The sequence below is a fragment of the Propithecus coquereli genome, unplaced genomic scaffold (assembly GCF_000956105.1).
Source record: "Propithecus coquereli isolate 6110/MARCELLA unplaced genomic scaffold, Pcoq_1.0 Scaffold177, whole genome shotgun sequence".
In the NCBI taxonomy this organism is placed as follows: Eukaryota; Metazoa; Chordata; class Mammalia; order Primates; family Indriidae; genus Propithecus; species Propithecus coquereli.
This window is the reverse complement of record NW_012142412.1, coordinates 3,358,323-3,372,482: the sequence shown is the minus strand read 5'-3', so window position 1 is coordinate 3,372,482 and position 14,160 is coordinate 3,358,323. Positions and strand designations below refer to the sequence as shown.

Sequence of the window (14,160 nt, the reverse complement as noted above, 5' to 3'; positions counted from 1 at the left end):
GTCTCGAACTCGTGAGCTCAAGCAATCCGCCCGCCTCGGCCTCCCAGAGTGCTAGGATTACAGGCGTGAGCCACCGCGCCCGGCTCAGTTTAATTTTTTTAAATTGACTTTTTTTTTTTTTTTGTGACAGCGCAGTCACACTCTGTTGCCCGGGCTAGAATGCCGTGGCTTCAAGCTAGCTCACACCAACCTCAAATTCCTGGACTTAAGAATCCTTCTGCCTCAGCCTCCCGAGTAGCTGGGACTACAAGCATGTGCCACCATGCCCAGCTAATTTTTTCTATGTATTTTTAGTTGTCCAGCTAATTTCTTTCTATTTTTAATAGAGATGGGATCTCGCTCTTGCTCAGGCTGGTCTTGAACTCCTGAGCTCAAACGATCCTCCCGCCTCGGCCTCCCAGAGAGCTAGGATTACAGGCGTGAGCCACTGTGCCCGGCCCCTAAGATTTAATTTTATTTTCACAAATGGGACATTAATTATAAGTTCTGTTACCCTTTTTTTTATTGTCTGAGAACTGTAGTTTCTTGTAATCCTGAAATGTCACTTGATGTTTCACATCAGAAAATAAGAAATCTATATAAAATATTTTTTTGCACTTAATGATCAATATCCCTAAGGGGAACCTGGGGCCTTAAGGCCACATATGGCCTTCGAGGTCCTTAAGTGTGGCATTTTGACTAATCCAAATTTTACAGAACAAATCCTTTCATTAAAAGGGGTGCAGCAGAGAAAGATGAAGCTTTTCTTGCCTCCTTTTGTGTTCGAAAAAGAATAGTCTTGAAATGAGAAGTCTGTAGTTCCCCACCCCTGCCAGAGTCTTGTCTCTATACGTTTCAGCCAGAGTATAGTAAAAGTTAGAAACATTATGTAAAAACTGCTATACCATTATGAGAGATTCTTTCTACTCTTGAGATTCATAATTCTATGATTTGTCATAGTCAGTGTCTATGATCAAGTCTTCCATCTCACAATTTGGTACTCCCAGGATTCTTTGGTTAAGAGTATGGGTTCAGATTCCAGCTCTGTCACCAGCTGTGGAGGCCTTGGTCAAGTTACTTGGTCAAGTCTCAGTTTACTCTTTTATAAAATAGGAAAATGGTACCCACCTCATAAAGATTTCAGTATTAAATGAGATAATATATATAAAATGTTTACTATGGTACCGATAAGTGGTAGCTATTACTGTTATCCTCTCTTTGAAAGTTTGCTTTTAGGGCATGATATTTTCACGTGATATATCCACGTTAAAGGTGGATATTTAATTGAAAATGTATAAGAATTGGTAACTACACTTAAGGTAATGTAAATACTAATACTGTCTTGGTGCATAAGGAAGTGGTTATTTTTCATATTTTAATGATGATTGTTTTAATAGAACTAACAGCCTTTTTTTGTTCTGAGTTCACCAGTGGGGTTAACTAAAGCCTTTCAGTGTCATTGTCAAAATAAATGCATGGAACATGGGAGTGGAGGGAAATAAGGGAGTCAAAGAGAAAAAGTGAAAGGAAACAGTGGCTGAGAGGAGGTACAGACTATGGCATATACCTCTAAAAATTACTTAAAAGTGTTTCTACTGGCCTAGATTGTCTTTCTGTATAATAACGTTTTATTAGAGTGTTGAAATAAATTGTGTATTTATAAAATGTTTATTATTGTAAATGTTTTGTTTGCTAACCTAGTTTAGCACTAGTTTTTAGTGCTATAATTTAAAGCCTATATTTGAAAATATTTAAGAATACTATGTATAAAAATATTTAAGAATACTTTAGCTTTTAATAAAAAACTAGGAAGTTTAAGTAATGCTCTACTTCTAAAATAGAATTTTGATTTTCTTGTATATGTCACTCAGATAATTTAGGAGTTAAAACGGATGCACTGTCCATGAAAGAAATTATATTAGAAAACTAGTTTGTTCCGGGTAGAGAAACAAATTTTTAGAAAAGAAAAATCCAGAATTTCACTGGGAAATACAGTTTTTTGTTCCAGAGTTTATTTTCAGTTAATTATATAGACCAGTGCTATCCGGTAGGATTTCTCGTGACAGTGGAAATGTCCTACATCTGCACTGCCCTATATGGTAGCCGCTGTCACAAGCCCACTAGTCGCTTGTGGAATTGAGCACTCGAAATATGGATAGTGGTGAAAAACTGAATTTCAAATTTTATTTAATTTTAATTAATTTACATTTAAGTAGCCACATGTGAATTGTGCAGTGGTTTTCAACTGGTGGCGATTTTTGTCCCCAGGGCGCATTTAGTAATGTCTGGAGTCATGTTTGGTTGTCAAAACTGGGGAGAAACTACTTGCATCTACTACATAGAAGGCAAGCATATTGCTAAACTTCCTGCAGTACACAGGATAGCCTCTTCCCCCTAAAACAAAGAATTATTTTGCCCAAAATATCAATGCTGCCGCAGTTTAGAAACCCTGTGCTAATAGGTATTGTATTGGCAGATATAGCACAGAATGTACAGATTTTATAATCATTTTTATTTATAAATTAAATTTTGACTAGTACTCATTGAAGAGATTAAAGGTCTAGTTAACAGGTTTCGTATTTGACTGTTTGATAATAACCTCAGTGCAGTGAAGTTTTTGTGTCCACTATTGTCTGTTTTGCTTGTGACTTAAGGCGAGAGCTTGCTCATGCTCCCCTTCTCCAGCTGAAATACTTATATCAAGTATTGTGTGAAATAGTGAACCAGCATCTCTTCCTGACTGTACAATGCTGGGGTTAAAACCAATTTAAAATGTTCTCAGATACATACTGAAGTATTTACGATTAAATGAGGTTTTGGAGTTGATAATACAGGCTGCCCCAAAAGTGTAAATACAAAGAAAAATTCTATAAAATTTTGTAATGAATATTATGTAAATAAAGGTACATTTAGCTACAACTTCCCATTTTCCCTATGTATGGTGACTTTTGGGATACCCTGTAGTTGAATCTAGGTGATGAATACATGGAGGTTCCTTATACTGTACTCTCTACTTTTGTTTGTTTGAATTTTTCCTTTGTAAAAAGTAAAAAAAAAAAACAGTACTACTTAGTCATAGGCATAACTAATAATGATAGGATGTGGAATGTGACTATTAAATTATTTTAACAAGGAAATAGTATTCATTTTGCGTGCCTTTATTTACTCTCTCACAATTGCCAAGTTACATTAATATGTTCTGTTTGAAAAATAGTGTCACATCACTAAAAAAAAGTCACTGACATTCTTTCACTCTTACAGATTGTCCTGGGTCACATAATGCCAGCTGAGCGTAAAAAGCCAGCAAATATGGAAGAAAAAGACTCTTTACTAAACAACAAGGAAAAAGACTGCGGTGAAAGGCGGCCAGTGAGCAGCAAGGAGAAGCCAAAAGACGATCTCAAACTCACTGCCAAGAAGGAGGTCAGCAAGGCCCCTGAAGACAAGAAGAAGAGACTGGACGACGATAAGAGAAAAAAGGAAGAGAAGGAGCGCAAGAAAAAAGAAGAAGAAAAGGTGAAAGCAGAGGAAGAATCAAAGAAAAAAGAGGAAGAAGAAAAAAAGAAACATGAAGAGGAAGAGAGAAAGAAGCAAGAGGAGCAGGCGAAACGTCAGCAAGAAGAAGAAGCTGCTCAGATGAAGTAAGACAGTTTTATTGTAATTGTTGAAGGAATGGGAAGATTGGTATATTTTAGAAAAAATGGTTATTTGAAATACAACTTCCTGGGTGCAGCTTTTTGAGAGTTGGGGGTAACTTGTTCTGTTAGTTTTACTGACTAGAGTCATGCTTAAGGTGCCTTAATTATTTAAATTAAATAATCTGATTTTTTTTTTTTTTGAGACTGAATCTCTCTCTATTGCCCAGACTGGGTGCAAATGTCAAGCAATCCTCCTGCCTCAGCCTCTTGAATATTTGGGGTTGCAGGTGTACACTACTGCACCATGCTTGTTTTTTGGTTTTATTTATTTTTGAGACAGGCTCTTGGTTTGTCGCCTGGGCTGGAGTGCAGTGGTGCGGTTATAGCTCACTGCAACCTCGTACTCCTGGGCTCGAACAATCCTTCTGGCTTAGCCTCCCAAGTTGCTAGTACTACGTGCGAGTGCCATCATGCCTGGCAGATTTTTTTTATTTTTTGTAGAGACAGGTCTCCCTGTGTTTCCCAGGCTAGACTTGAACTCCTGGCCTCAACTGATCCTCCCACCTGGACCTCTCAAAGTGCTGAGATTAGAGGCATGAGCCACTGAGGCAGCCTTGTTTTTGTTTTTTAAAAACTTTGTTTTTTTTTTTTGGTGAGACTGGCAGGAATTAAAAACTTTTTTTTATGGTATGATAATAATCCATTTTTTAAAGTTAAAAATCTTTAGTTCTTAGTGACTGCTATTTGTTCAGTTCTTATTATGTATCAGGTACTATACGTACTATATTAGCATATATCCCTAAGACAGTACCGATGAAATAAGTTTATGGTCCTCATCTTAAGAGATTAATAAAATAAAGCTTAAAGAGGTTAAGGGCACAGTAAATAGTGGAGCTGTTAGTCTGACTTTAAAACCTGTGTGCTTAAGCACAATTCCACAATGCCTCCTGTTCTTATCTTTATTTATTTTTTTAATTTTAAAAAAAAATTTTTTTCCCAGTCTCCGTAGGGACTGTCAAAAATTGCCAATGCTGACTATATACAAGTCATCATGGCGGGATATTGGGAAAAGTTTTCAATTAGCAATAATCACGCCTCAGATAAACCTCATTGGCTATGATACTACCACTGTTTAAAGCTAATTATCTTTGTTTAAATCTATTTTTAATTTTGTAAATCTATGCAAGTAAATAATAAACTGGTAAAAAACAAGGCAGTCCTCATAGGAAGAACACCAATGAGATAGCAAAAACTACTGTTGAATAGCATGAGTACTTCTTTCAAATATATAATTTTTAAAAACTGTTTGCAAACATGACTTTTTATAGATCTCTGAACCATCACCTTTCTCACTAGAGTTCTTCTTAGGACCTCTACTTTTGATGAGGAACTGGAGCTTCCGTCTGGAAGGCAATAGTAGTGGCCAGTTTTGGAATCTTCAGAACCATGATTCTTGAGAGTTTCCTGTTTGTTTATTTTACTTTTTTAAAGAAAATTTTAATCATATTTCTCCAGTCATTTCTAGTGGTAAAAAGGTGCTAAAAAAAGAAGGAATAAGAAAAAGAAAAGTTAACAAAAAATTTTAATCATAAAGATATTCAATTTCATAGTAACTTTGCTCTGTCTCTCCTCCCATCAAAAGAGCTCAATTAAAAGCAAAAAACAAAAGCCCACCTTTTTATTGGGAAAATTTCCAACATAATCAAAAATAGAATGGTGTAATGAATGAGCCCCTCCATCTATCCAGGATCAGTAATTACCTACTTTTTTCACTTGGAGTATTTATTTTTTAAGAGAAAGGGTCTTGCTCTGTTGCCCAGGCTGGAAGTGCAGTGCCTGATCATGGCTCACTGCACTTAAACTCCTGGCTCAAGCAATTCTCCTGCCTCAGCCTTTTGAGTGGCTAGGACTACAGGTGCATGCCACCATGCCTGGCTAATTTGCCCCTTGAAATATTTTAAAGTGTCATAGTATTTTATCCATAAAGGCTTTGTTATATATCTTAAAGTGTTTTCAATACAGGTGAAAATTGAGTTATTTAATGCATATACGTGCTTTCTTAAAATGTACTCTCACTGCTAATCCTGTGTTTGTGTGGCTGGGAAACATACAAGAGATGTTTAAATGTCCAAGCGATGGAGACAACTTCTCTGTTAACATATTTTAGCTTTTAGTGGAAAAATAATGGAATTATGCAGTAACTCAGGGATGATTGTCTTAGAAAGATGAAAATCTACTTTTTTAGAGATTTATATATTAAAGTTACATATTTATCAGAAGCCTCGAAGTGATACATCATTTGTCTGTCCTCTAACCCCTGTTCAAGTTATTTTGCTATTTTTGCAATTTAAACTTGTTCCTTCTTTTTAATGGAAAAATAGATATATCTATTTTAGCTGTTCTTTTCAAGATAAAGTAAGTTTATTAGCTTTTTATTATAGAGTTTTTTTCTGATAGTTTTCTTCTGGTTTTTTTCCAGATTTTCTAAATCACACTTGAATTTTTAAGAACCCAAACCTAGCAAGGTACTTGGTTAAAGGTTTGGTTAATGCTGAGTGTGGAAGGTTATCTAACAATTCAGAACATTTCTAATGCATTCTTTTATAATGCTTATTCTTTAACTAAAGTATTCTTGTGGACAATTTTTTTTCCTATTTGCTCATTGCTTTTATTTGTTTTATATCCTTCCCAAGCATATTATTTTATATTTTTTGTATTAAGCATCATGTTTTATTTGTTTAGCTTGCCAGCTGGCTGAATGAGTTTTAATTTTAAGCTAGTTGTTCAAAATCCTTTGCTCTACCACGTTGGTATTATCAGTATACAGTACTGGGCTCTCGTTATCTTAAGTCATTAATATGTCTTTTCTTGGCCAGGTGTGGTGGCTCATGCCTGTAATCCTAGCACTCTGGGAGCCCCAGGCGGAAGGATTGCTTGAGCTTAGGAGTTCGAGACCAGCCTGAGCAAGAGGGAGGACCTTGTCTCTACTAAAAACAGAAAAAATTAGCCAGGCGTGGTGGCATGTGCCTGTAGTCCCTGCCCGTAGTCCTAGCTACTCTAGAGGCTGAGGCAGGAGGATTGCTTGAGCCCAGGAGTTTGAGGTTGCTATAAGCTAGGCTGACACCACTGCACTCTAGCCCAGACAATAGAGGGAGCGAGACTCTGTCTCAAAAAAAAAAAAAAAACATGTCTTTTCTTGTTTTTCTCAAGATAAGGGCTTGCTCTGTTGCCTAGGCTAGAGTGCAGTGGCATCATCATAGCTCACTGCATCCCAGACTCCTGGGCTCAGACAATCCTTCTGCCTCAGCCTCCCAAGTAGCTGGGACTGCAGGCATGTGCCACTATGCCTGGCTAAGTTTTTTCTTCTTTGCAGAAAGGAAGTCTTGCTGTGGCCTAAGTCGGTCTCAAACTCCTGGCCTCAAGCAATCCTCTCTCCTTGGCCTTCTACAGGCGTGAGCCACCGCACCTGGCCAGTAAAATGTCCTTAAGTGTAGGGAAAGGGCCTTCTGCATCTTTTGTTCCTTGTGGATTCTGATACTTGGATGATTATATTTTCACTGGCTTTTACTCTTCTGGGATTGGTCAGTGATGCTTCAAAATATATGGAGTATTTATTTGTTTGTTTCTTATCCAGAGAGAAAGAAGAATCCGTTCAGCTTCATCAGGAAGCTTGGGAACGACATCAGTTAAGAAAGGAACTTCGTAGCAAAAACCAAAATGCTCCAGACAACCGACCAGAGGAAAATTTCTTTAGCCGCCTGGACTCAAGTTTGAAGAAAAATACTGCTTTTGTCAAGAAATTAAAAACCATTACGGAACAGCAGAGAGATTCCTTGTCCCATGATTTTAATGGCCTGAATTTAAGCAAATACATTGCAGAAGCTGTATCTTCTATCGTGGAAGCGAAGCTGAAAATCTCTGACGTGAACTGTGCTGTGCACCTGTGCTCTCTCTTTCACCAGCGCTATGCTGACTTTGCCCCATCACTTCTTCAGGTCTGGAAAAAACATTTTGAAGCAAGGAAAGAGGAGAAAACGCCTAACATTACCAAGTTAAGAACTGATTTGCGTTTCATCGCAGAATTGACAATAGTTGGGATTTTCACTGACAAGGAAGGTCTTTCCTTAATCTATGAACAGCTAAAAAATATTATTAACGCTGATCGGGAATCCCACACTCACGTTTCTGTGGTGATCAGTTTCTGTCGACATTGTGGAGATGATATTGCTGGACTGGTACCAAGGAAAGTAAAGAGTGCTGCCGAGAAATTTAATTTGAGTTTTCCTCCTAGTGAGATAATTAGTCCAGAGAAACAACAGCCTTTCCAAAATCTTTTAAAAGAGTACTTTACGTCTTTGACCAAACACCTGAAAAGGGACCACAGGGAGCTCCAGAATACTGAGAGACAAAACAGGTGATTTTCAAATGTTTCTCAGAATTGAGAATTTATTTTGGAGCTCATACTTAAAAATGTTTAAAGTCTTCATGCCACTGAAAGAACTTATGGAAAAGGGCTCCTTACAGGTGATTTCTTAACATTCCAGGAAAATTTCAAAGTGTAACAGTCTAAGTACTCATGTTTAAATGTGGGTCTGTAATAGATTTTGTGTCTGATTTGAAAAGAAATCTAGCGAGTAGATGGTGACTTTTGCTTTGTGGGTATGTTTTCTTCCTGTGATTTTAAAAATTCCCTAATATTGAGGGGTAAATTTTCTTTTTCTGTCACTTTAACTCACCTGCTATTAATACTATTTTTTCTGTGTGTTTCAGTGTTCCCTCTCTATAACAGGTTTGCTTTCATTGTTTTGTATTTTGTTATTAATGTCACTGTTGATACTTGCTCTTTTTAAGAAAACAAGTCATTCATTATCAGTGGTATTTCAGATCAGAATTTTGGGAAATAGTGTGCAAAATAAGTGGTGAAAAAATTCTGTAAATGCAGCTATAAAGTGCATTTACTGGAGCCTTCTTCCTGGGGACATCCATTTAAATTTCTAAAGGAATAGTGTAGTGAGCCTGTGTTAATTGGTGAAAAGACCTGATACAGGGGCCAATTTTGATTATTACAAAATATTGAAGACTGCTGAGTAGTATCTATACCTAGGAGGCAACAACAAGCTAGAAGATGATGTAGTTTGTGGATATTAGGTCAATTTTTTTTCTTAAGAGATTAGGGATCTTGCTGAGTTGTCCAGGCTGGTTTCAAACTTCTGGCTTCAAGCAGTTCTTCCACATTGGCCTCCCAAAGTGCTGGGATTACAGATGTGAGCCACTGTGCCTGGTTAGGTCAATTTTTATGGAAGGTGGATTGTGGGGAGGGCTGAGGGGGTGCAGAAAGGAGGCGATAGCAATAGCATTTGGTTGCATACTTCATGATGGTTTAAATTGCCTGGTTGAGAATCTGAAATTGTTATTGATCAGAAATTTATATAGTAAATACCGTTTGTATTTTCATAAGTTTGTAGGAGAGGACTGGTTTAAGTAGTTACCACTGGAAAGTGGTTGACTTAGCCAGAAGAGAAGACCGGAATAGTGTATGCCAGTAGTATAGTTAGGACAGGGTCAAGGTAGAGACTGTGGGTGAAAGTCACTAAGAGGTGAGAATTTAAGATGGCAATGATGTTATCAGTGATTCTTAAAAAGAAAAAGGATTGTCATCCTTGTTTTGTGCTTTTGATTAGCGGGCCTTGTTTTACGTTTGAAGAGGCCTCAAAGTTTATGTTATCAATAGTGAGAAGGAATATGGGGGTCTTTTATTAATAATTTTCACATATTTAGAGCTTCTTAATTATGATTTACATAGTGATTTGTCCATACATTCTATGTAATACACCACAACTGAGTTTCTAAGTATGCTAATCGTTTATTAGGTGTTAGTGGCTAGTTTAAGGGTATACCTATGTATTTGGTTTTTTTGTTGTTGTTTTTTTGAGACAGAGTCTCACTCTGTTGCCTTGGCTAGAGTGAGTGCCATGGCCTTAACCTAGCTCACAGCAACCTCAAACTCCTGGGCTCAAGCCATCCTACTGCCTCAGCCTCCCGAGTAGCTGGGACTACAGGCATGCGCCACCATGCCCAGCTAATTTTTTCTGTGTATATATATATTTTTAGTTGTCCAGATCATTTCTTTCTATTTTTTAGTAGAGAGGGGCTCTCACTCTTGTTCAGGCTGGTCTCGAACTCCTGACCTTGAGCAATCCACCCGCTTCAGCCTCCCAGAGTGCTAGGATTATAGGCGTGAGCCACCGTGCCCGGCCTGTATTTGCTTTTGATTGGTCTTAGAGAATTGTAGAGAGTAGAGAGATTGTGCAATGTTTTAATCCAATCATCACCTTTCCAATATGGGAATCCATTTTACAGATTAACGTGTAAGATTATTCTTCCTCTGAATACCTCTCAGAGGAGTTCATTGCTCTTTGAAAGCCATTCCAATGTTGGACACACCTGTTTGCTAGGAATTCTTTGTTATGTCAAGCTGAAATTTAACTCTCCCTATAAAATGATTCCCTTTGATTTAGTTCTTTTTTCTGGTATGAATGGACTAAAGCTACTCAAAGAGGAGGGGGTCTGTGAACTCTTTACATGTTCACAATGAATTAAGTACAGAAACTGGGGATAAGCATTTAGAAATTTTTATAGCAATTTTCTGTTGTCAGGATATTCTTACTGTATTTTATGAAAGCGTCTGCAGTGGTTGAGGAAAAAAGTTGGCCCTTTACTACAGATAGTTTGAGAAACACTAGTACAGGACACATGCCCTCTTATTCCCATGATAGTGTCTCAGATATTTGTAGGCTGCCACGATGTTTCCCTTTCCTCTTCTCCAGGCTGTATACCTCCTCCAGCTCTTCCATTTTGCTCCGTTGATTTCCAGACACTTCATTCTCCTTAGGACTTTTGTTTTGGATACATTTCTTTGTTTTTACAGGCACTTGGAGATAGGATTTCCTTTTTTTTTTTTTTTCCTTGAAGGCACTTGATGCATTCTCTTATATCTGTGACCTAAAATCGCATTTAGCTTTTATAGCTGCCTTGTCATTCTTTTGACTTTTTGTTAGGCTTTTTTGCACTAAAGCCTAATTTCTCAGGTGAACTGCTGCCAAACCAGTTCTTCACCTTGAACTAGTGAAATAACTTTTTAACCCTAAATACATACCTGCTTATCTCTTTTAAGCTTTATTTAGATGCTTTTGGTGTACTATGTAAGCCTAATGATAACTTTGAATATTGATGACATGTGTATTATTAATAGTATTTATCTGTTGGTCACATTCAGCTTTGATAAGCAGCTCTTCTTTTATTATTGGAGTCATTGATGAAAAGTTTGAACAGGATGTGGTGTTGAGAATATAGCTTTGTAGGCTTTCCCTAGAAACTTTTATCCATTTTGATACAGAACCATTAATACATGGTTATTAGAGAAGGTTACTTATGTAATATAAATTGACCTTAGCACTGTAGCACTTAGGTGTAATAATTTGGGGGATGTGAGAATCTCAATCACCATAAAATTGGTATACAGCTTAATAAATCACTCATGCCTTAGGGTAGCTTCAACTTCTGCTGCCTCTGTAGTAAAGATGCAGATACATGGCTGAGCAAAAGAGACCTGCGGAATGGAGTAGTGCAGAATCCTTACTTGGCCTAATAATGTTAGTCTCCTACCTTCCAAGAGGGTACGTGTATTGCTAAAATGATCATTTGCCAAACTTTCTCCCTCCCAGTCATTATCCAGTAGGTGTTTTGAGGGTTTTGTACTAATACATCATAGGAATAAATAGTGGGCAATATTTTTTCCCAGTGAGATTTCTCTTACGTGTGATAATGCTAGAAAACCAAGTTCCAAGCTAGCTGATATTTAAGACTCCTATATAGTTAAATTTCTCTAAGACTTTATTCGGTATCTTTTAAGAGGTCAGATACACTGCATTATTTTCAGTCTAGGAATCCTAAACGCTCTCAGTCATTTTAAGAAACTTGGGAGACAGCACTATTAGAGATTGTGAAGTCTTGTCTATACTCATTAAAGTCTATACTTAAAAATTCAAACAATTTTTAAACCTAGACCAGTAAAATATCTGGTGTTTTCTTAATGACACTGTAATGAATGAATGAAGGAGGTGATTGAATGAAACATTGAGTCATATAACTTTTCATAACTGTTCTTTTCTGGTTATCTGAGCCTGTATCATGGTTGCTAGATAGCTAATGTTTCTAAGCCCCTGGTGGATTTGTAAGCACACAATACAGCTGACCCTGGGGTTGGGTGAATTCTAGTAAATTTGAGTCTGTAAACATTTTGTATTTAAAATAATGTAATTTTTTATAACACATTTTGTTTAAGTGATGAATCTGGGGAGTTTATAATTAATATTTACACGTTTTAAAATATCTAGTAGTATTTGCCAATTTGGAGTTAATAACTTTACTTTTTGGTAAGTTTTGCCTTTATGTTAAGTGTTCTGACTGTATACTTTAAAATGGTTTGTACTTTGAAATATTGCAGAGGTCTTATTACTTAATATTTTTTTGGCATTTAATAAAAATTGGTTGAGGAAATGATTTAATTTTATTAGACATAACAATGTTAATTATGTTACAGAATTTGTTTATTTCAGTATAGTGAAATAATGAATTTGGATATTAAGTCAAAATTCTTGTTTGAATAATCTTAAAGTGTCTTAATTCCTTTTTTCTCCCTAATTGATCAATGTGGTGGCAAGTTCTCTTTCAGCACCTATAATTTAGTACCTTCATGATTGCATGCTTAGTCCAACAGCAGTAAGTGATTTGATTTAAAGTTTAGCAAAAAAAAAAGTAAGTAAAATGCAGATTTTTCCTCTCCCCATTGTTAATAAAATCAGCAGTTTCTTTTATTAAAGCAAATTAATTAGGCATTAATTGACCAAAATTGAAAATTCAAAAGTCAGCCTAAAATTAAATAGTGTTGCTTTTACTTTCACTTTGCTTGCAGGTGAGTTGTACCTTGCCCTGCTGGTAGTTTGTTTGATCCATTGGTAGTGTTTAAGCACTATTAATATGTTAATTTCCCTGTACTTTAGATTTAAGGAGGCTCTAAAGTTATAAGAACTCTAAAATCATTACCTCCTAGGTATTCTCTAATTCTCTTTAAATGACCTCCCCGCAGCCCCCAAGACAAGCTCTCACTCTTGTTCTCTTTTCTTTTCTTTTTGTTTTTTTGTCTTTTTGAGACAGAGTCTCACTCTGTTGCCTGAGCTAGGGTGCCGTGGCGTCAGCCTAGCTCACAGCAACCTCAGACTCCCGGGCTCAAGCGATCCTCCTGCCTCAGCCTCCCAAATAGCTGGGACTACAGGCATGTGCCACCATGCCCGGCTAATTTTTTCTGTATATATATATTTTTAGTTGTCCAGATCATTGCTTTCTATTTTTTAGTAGAGACAGGGTCTCGCTCTTGGTCAGGTTGGTCTCGAACTCCTGACCTTGAGCTATCTACCTGCCTCGGCCTCCCAGAGTTGCTAGGATTACAGGCGTGAGCCACTGCGCCCAGCCTCCTTTTGTGCTTTATTAGCAGGGTTGAGTACTTTTGATAAAGACCATCTGGTCTGCAAAGCCTAAAATATTTAATGTCTGGCCCTTTACAGAAAACGTTTGCTGACCTCTGATTTACGGCAGTCTCAAAAGAATGGTTTCAGTTCAACTTTATGTCATAGATGTGTTTCTAAAAGGGGGGTAATTAAAATGATGTGTGATGAATCATCATTTCAGCTTGGTTTTGCTTATATTTTCAGTGTACATTCCCATGAAAATCTGGTGAGATTTTTTTTATAATACTAATGTAAAGAAGAGTTATTCTTTGGTCAAATGTGCTGTGTGATGTTTAGTTCTTCACACAGGTTTTCTAAAAAACTTAATTAAACTGAAAATCCTTTCCTATGAGCTTCATCACATTAAAAAAACCCCTGACATGCATGGTATGTACATTAGAAAATGTTTCATTTTAATTTCATTCGAATTTCTAAATGATTCTTGTGTTTTTGAATGTTCAGGCACCTATGATGGGTGTGTTTTTGCTTCATGCTCTGGATTTGGTCACATGTTAAGTAAATGTATATTAAATAGATGGTCAAGGAAAAGATGTATGACTACATGTGTAAGTTCCGTATATACCAGAACTCATAATTCTGTTCATTGATATCCTGTCCTGCTTACCAAGTGCTGTGTTTAAGATAATGATTAGAGGCTGGGTGCAGGGGCTGTCGCCTGTAGTTCCAGCTACTTCGGAGGCTGAGGCAGGAGGATTGCTTGAGCCCAGGAGTTGAGGTTGCGATGAGCTATGATGACGCCATTGCACTCTAGCCCAGGTGACAGAGGGAGACCCTGTCTCAAAAAAAAAATGTGTTGGTAGAATCATGTTGCCTAATATATATTTAAATCATAAGAAAATGAGTGCACATTTCTCATTTTTGACCCTAATTTGACCCTCTTTTGCCAGATTTGGGGGGAAAAAAGATTGGATTTAATGAATCCATGCATTGATGTGCTCATAATGGGAACTGATATT

General features: G+C 37.0%; 1 protein-coding gene across 3 annotated transcripts in view; it reads left to right on the top strand.

The window, feature by feature from the left end:
• Positions 1-14,160, top strand: part of UPF2 (UPF2 regulator of nonsense transcripts homolog (yeast)) — a 137,625-nt gene that overhangs the window by 8,993 nt on the left and 114,472 nt on the right. For all 3 annotated transcript variants that reach the window (XM_012642200.1, XM_012642199.1, XM_012642201.1), the window contains exons 2-3: positions 3,241-3,620; positions 7,252-8,031. In XM_012642200.1, the coding sequence (XP_012497654.1) occupies positions 3,259-3,620; positions 7,252-8,031 (1,142 nt within the window). In that variant the 5' untranslated portion in view covers positions 3,241-3,258. The remainder of the gene's footprint in view (positions 1-3,240; positions 3,621-7,251; positions 8,032-14,160) is intronic.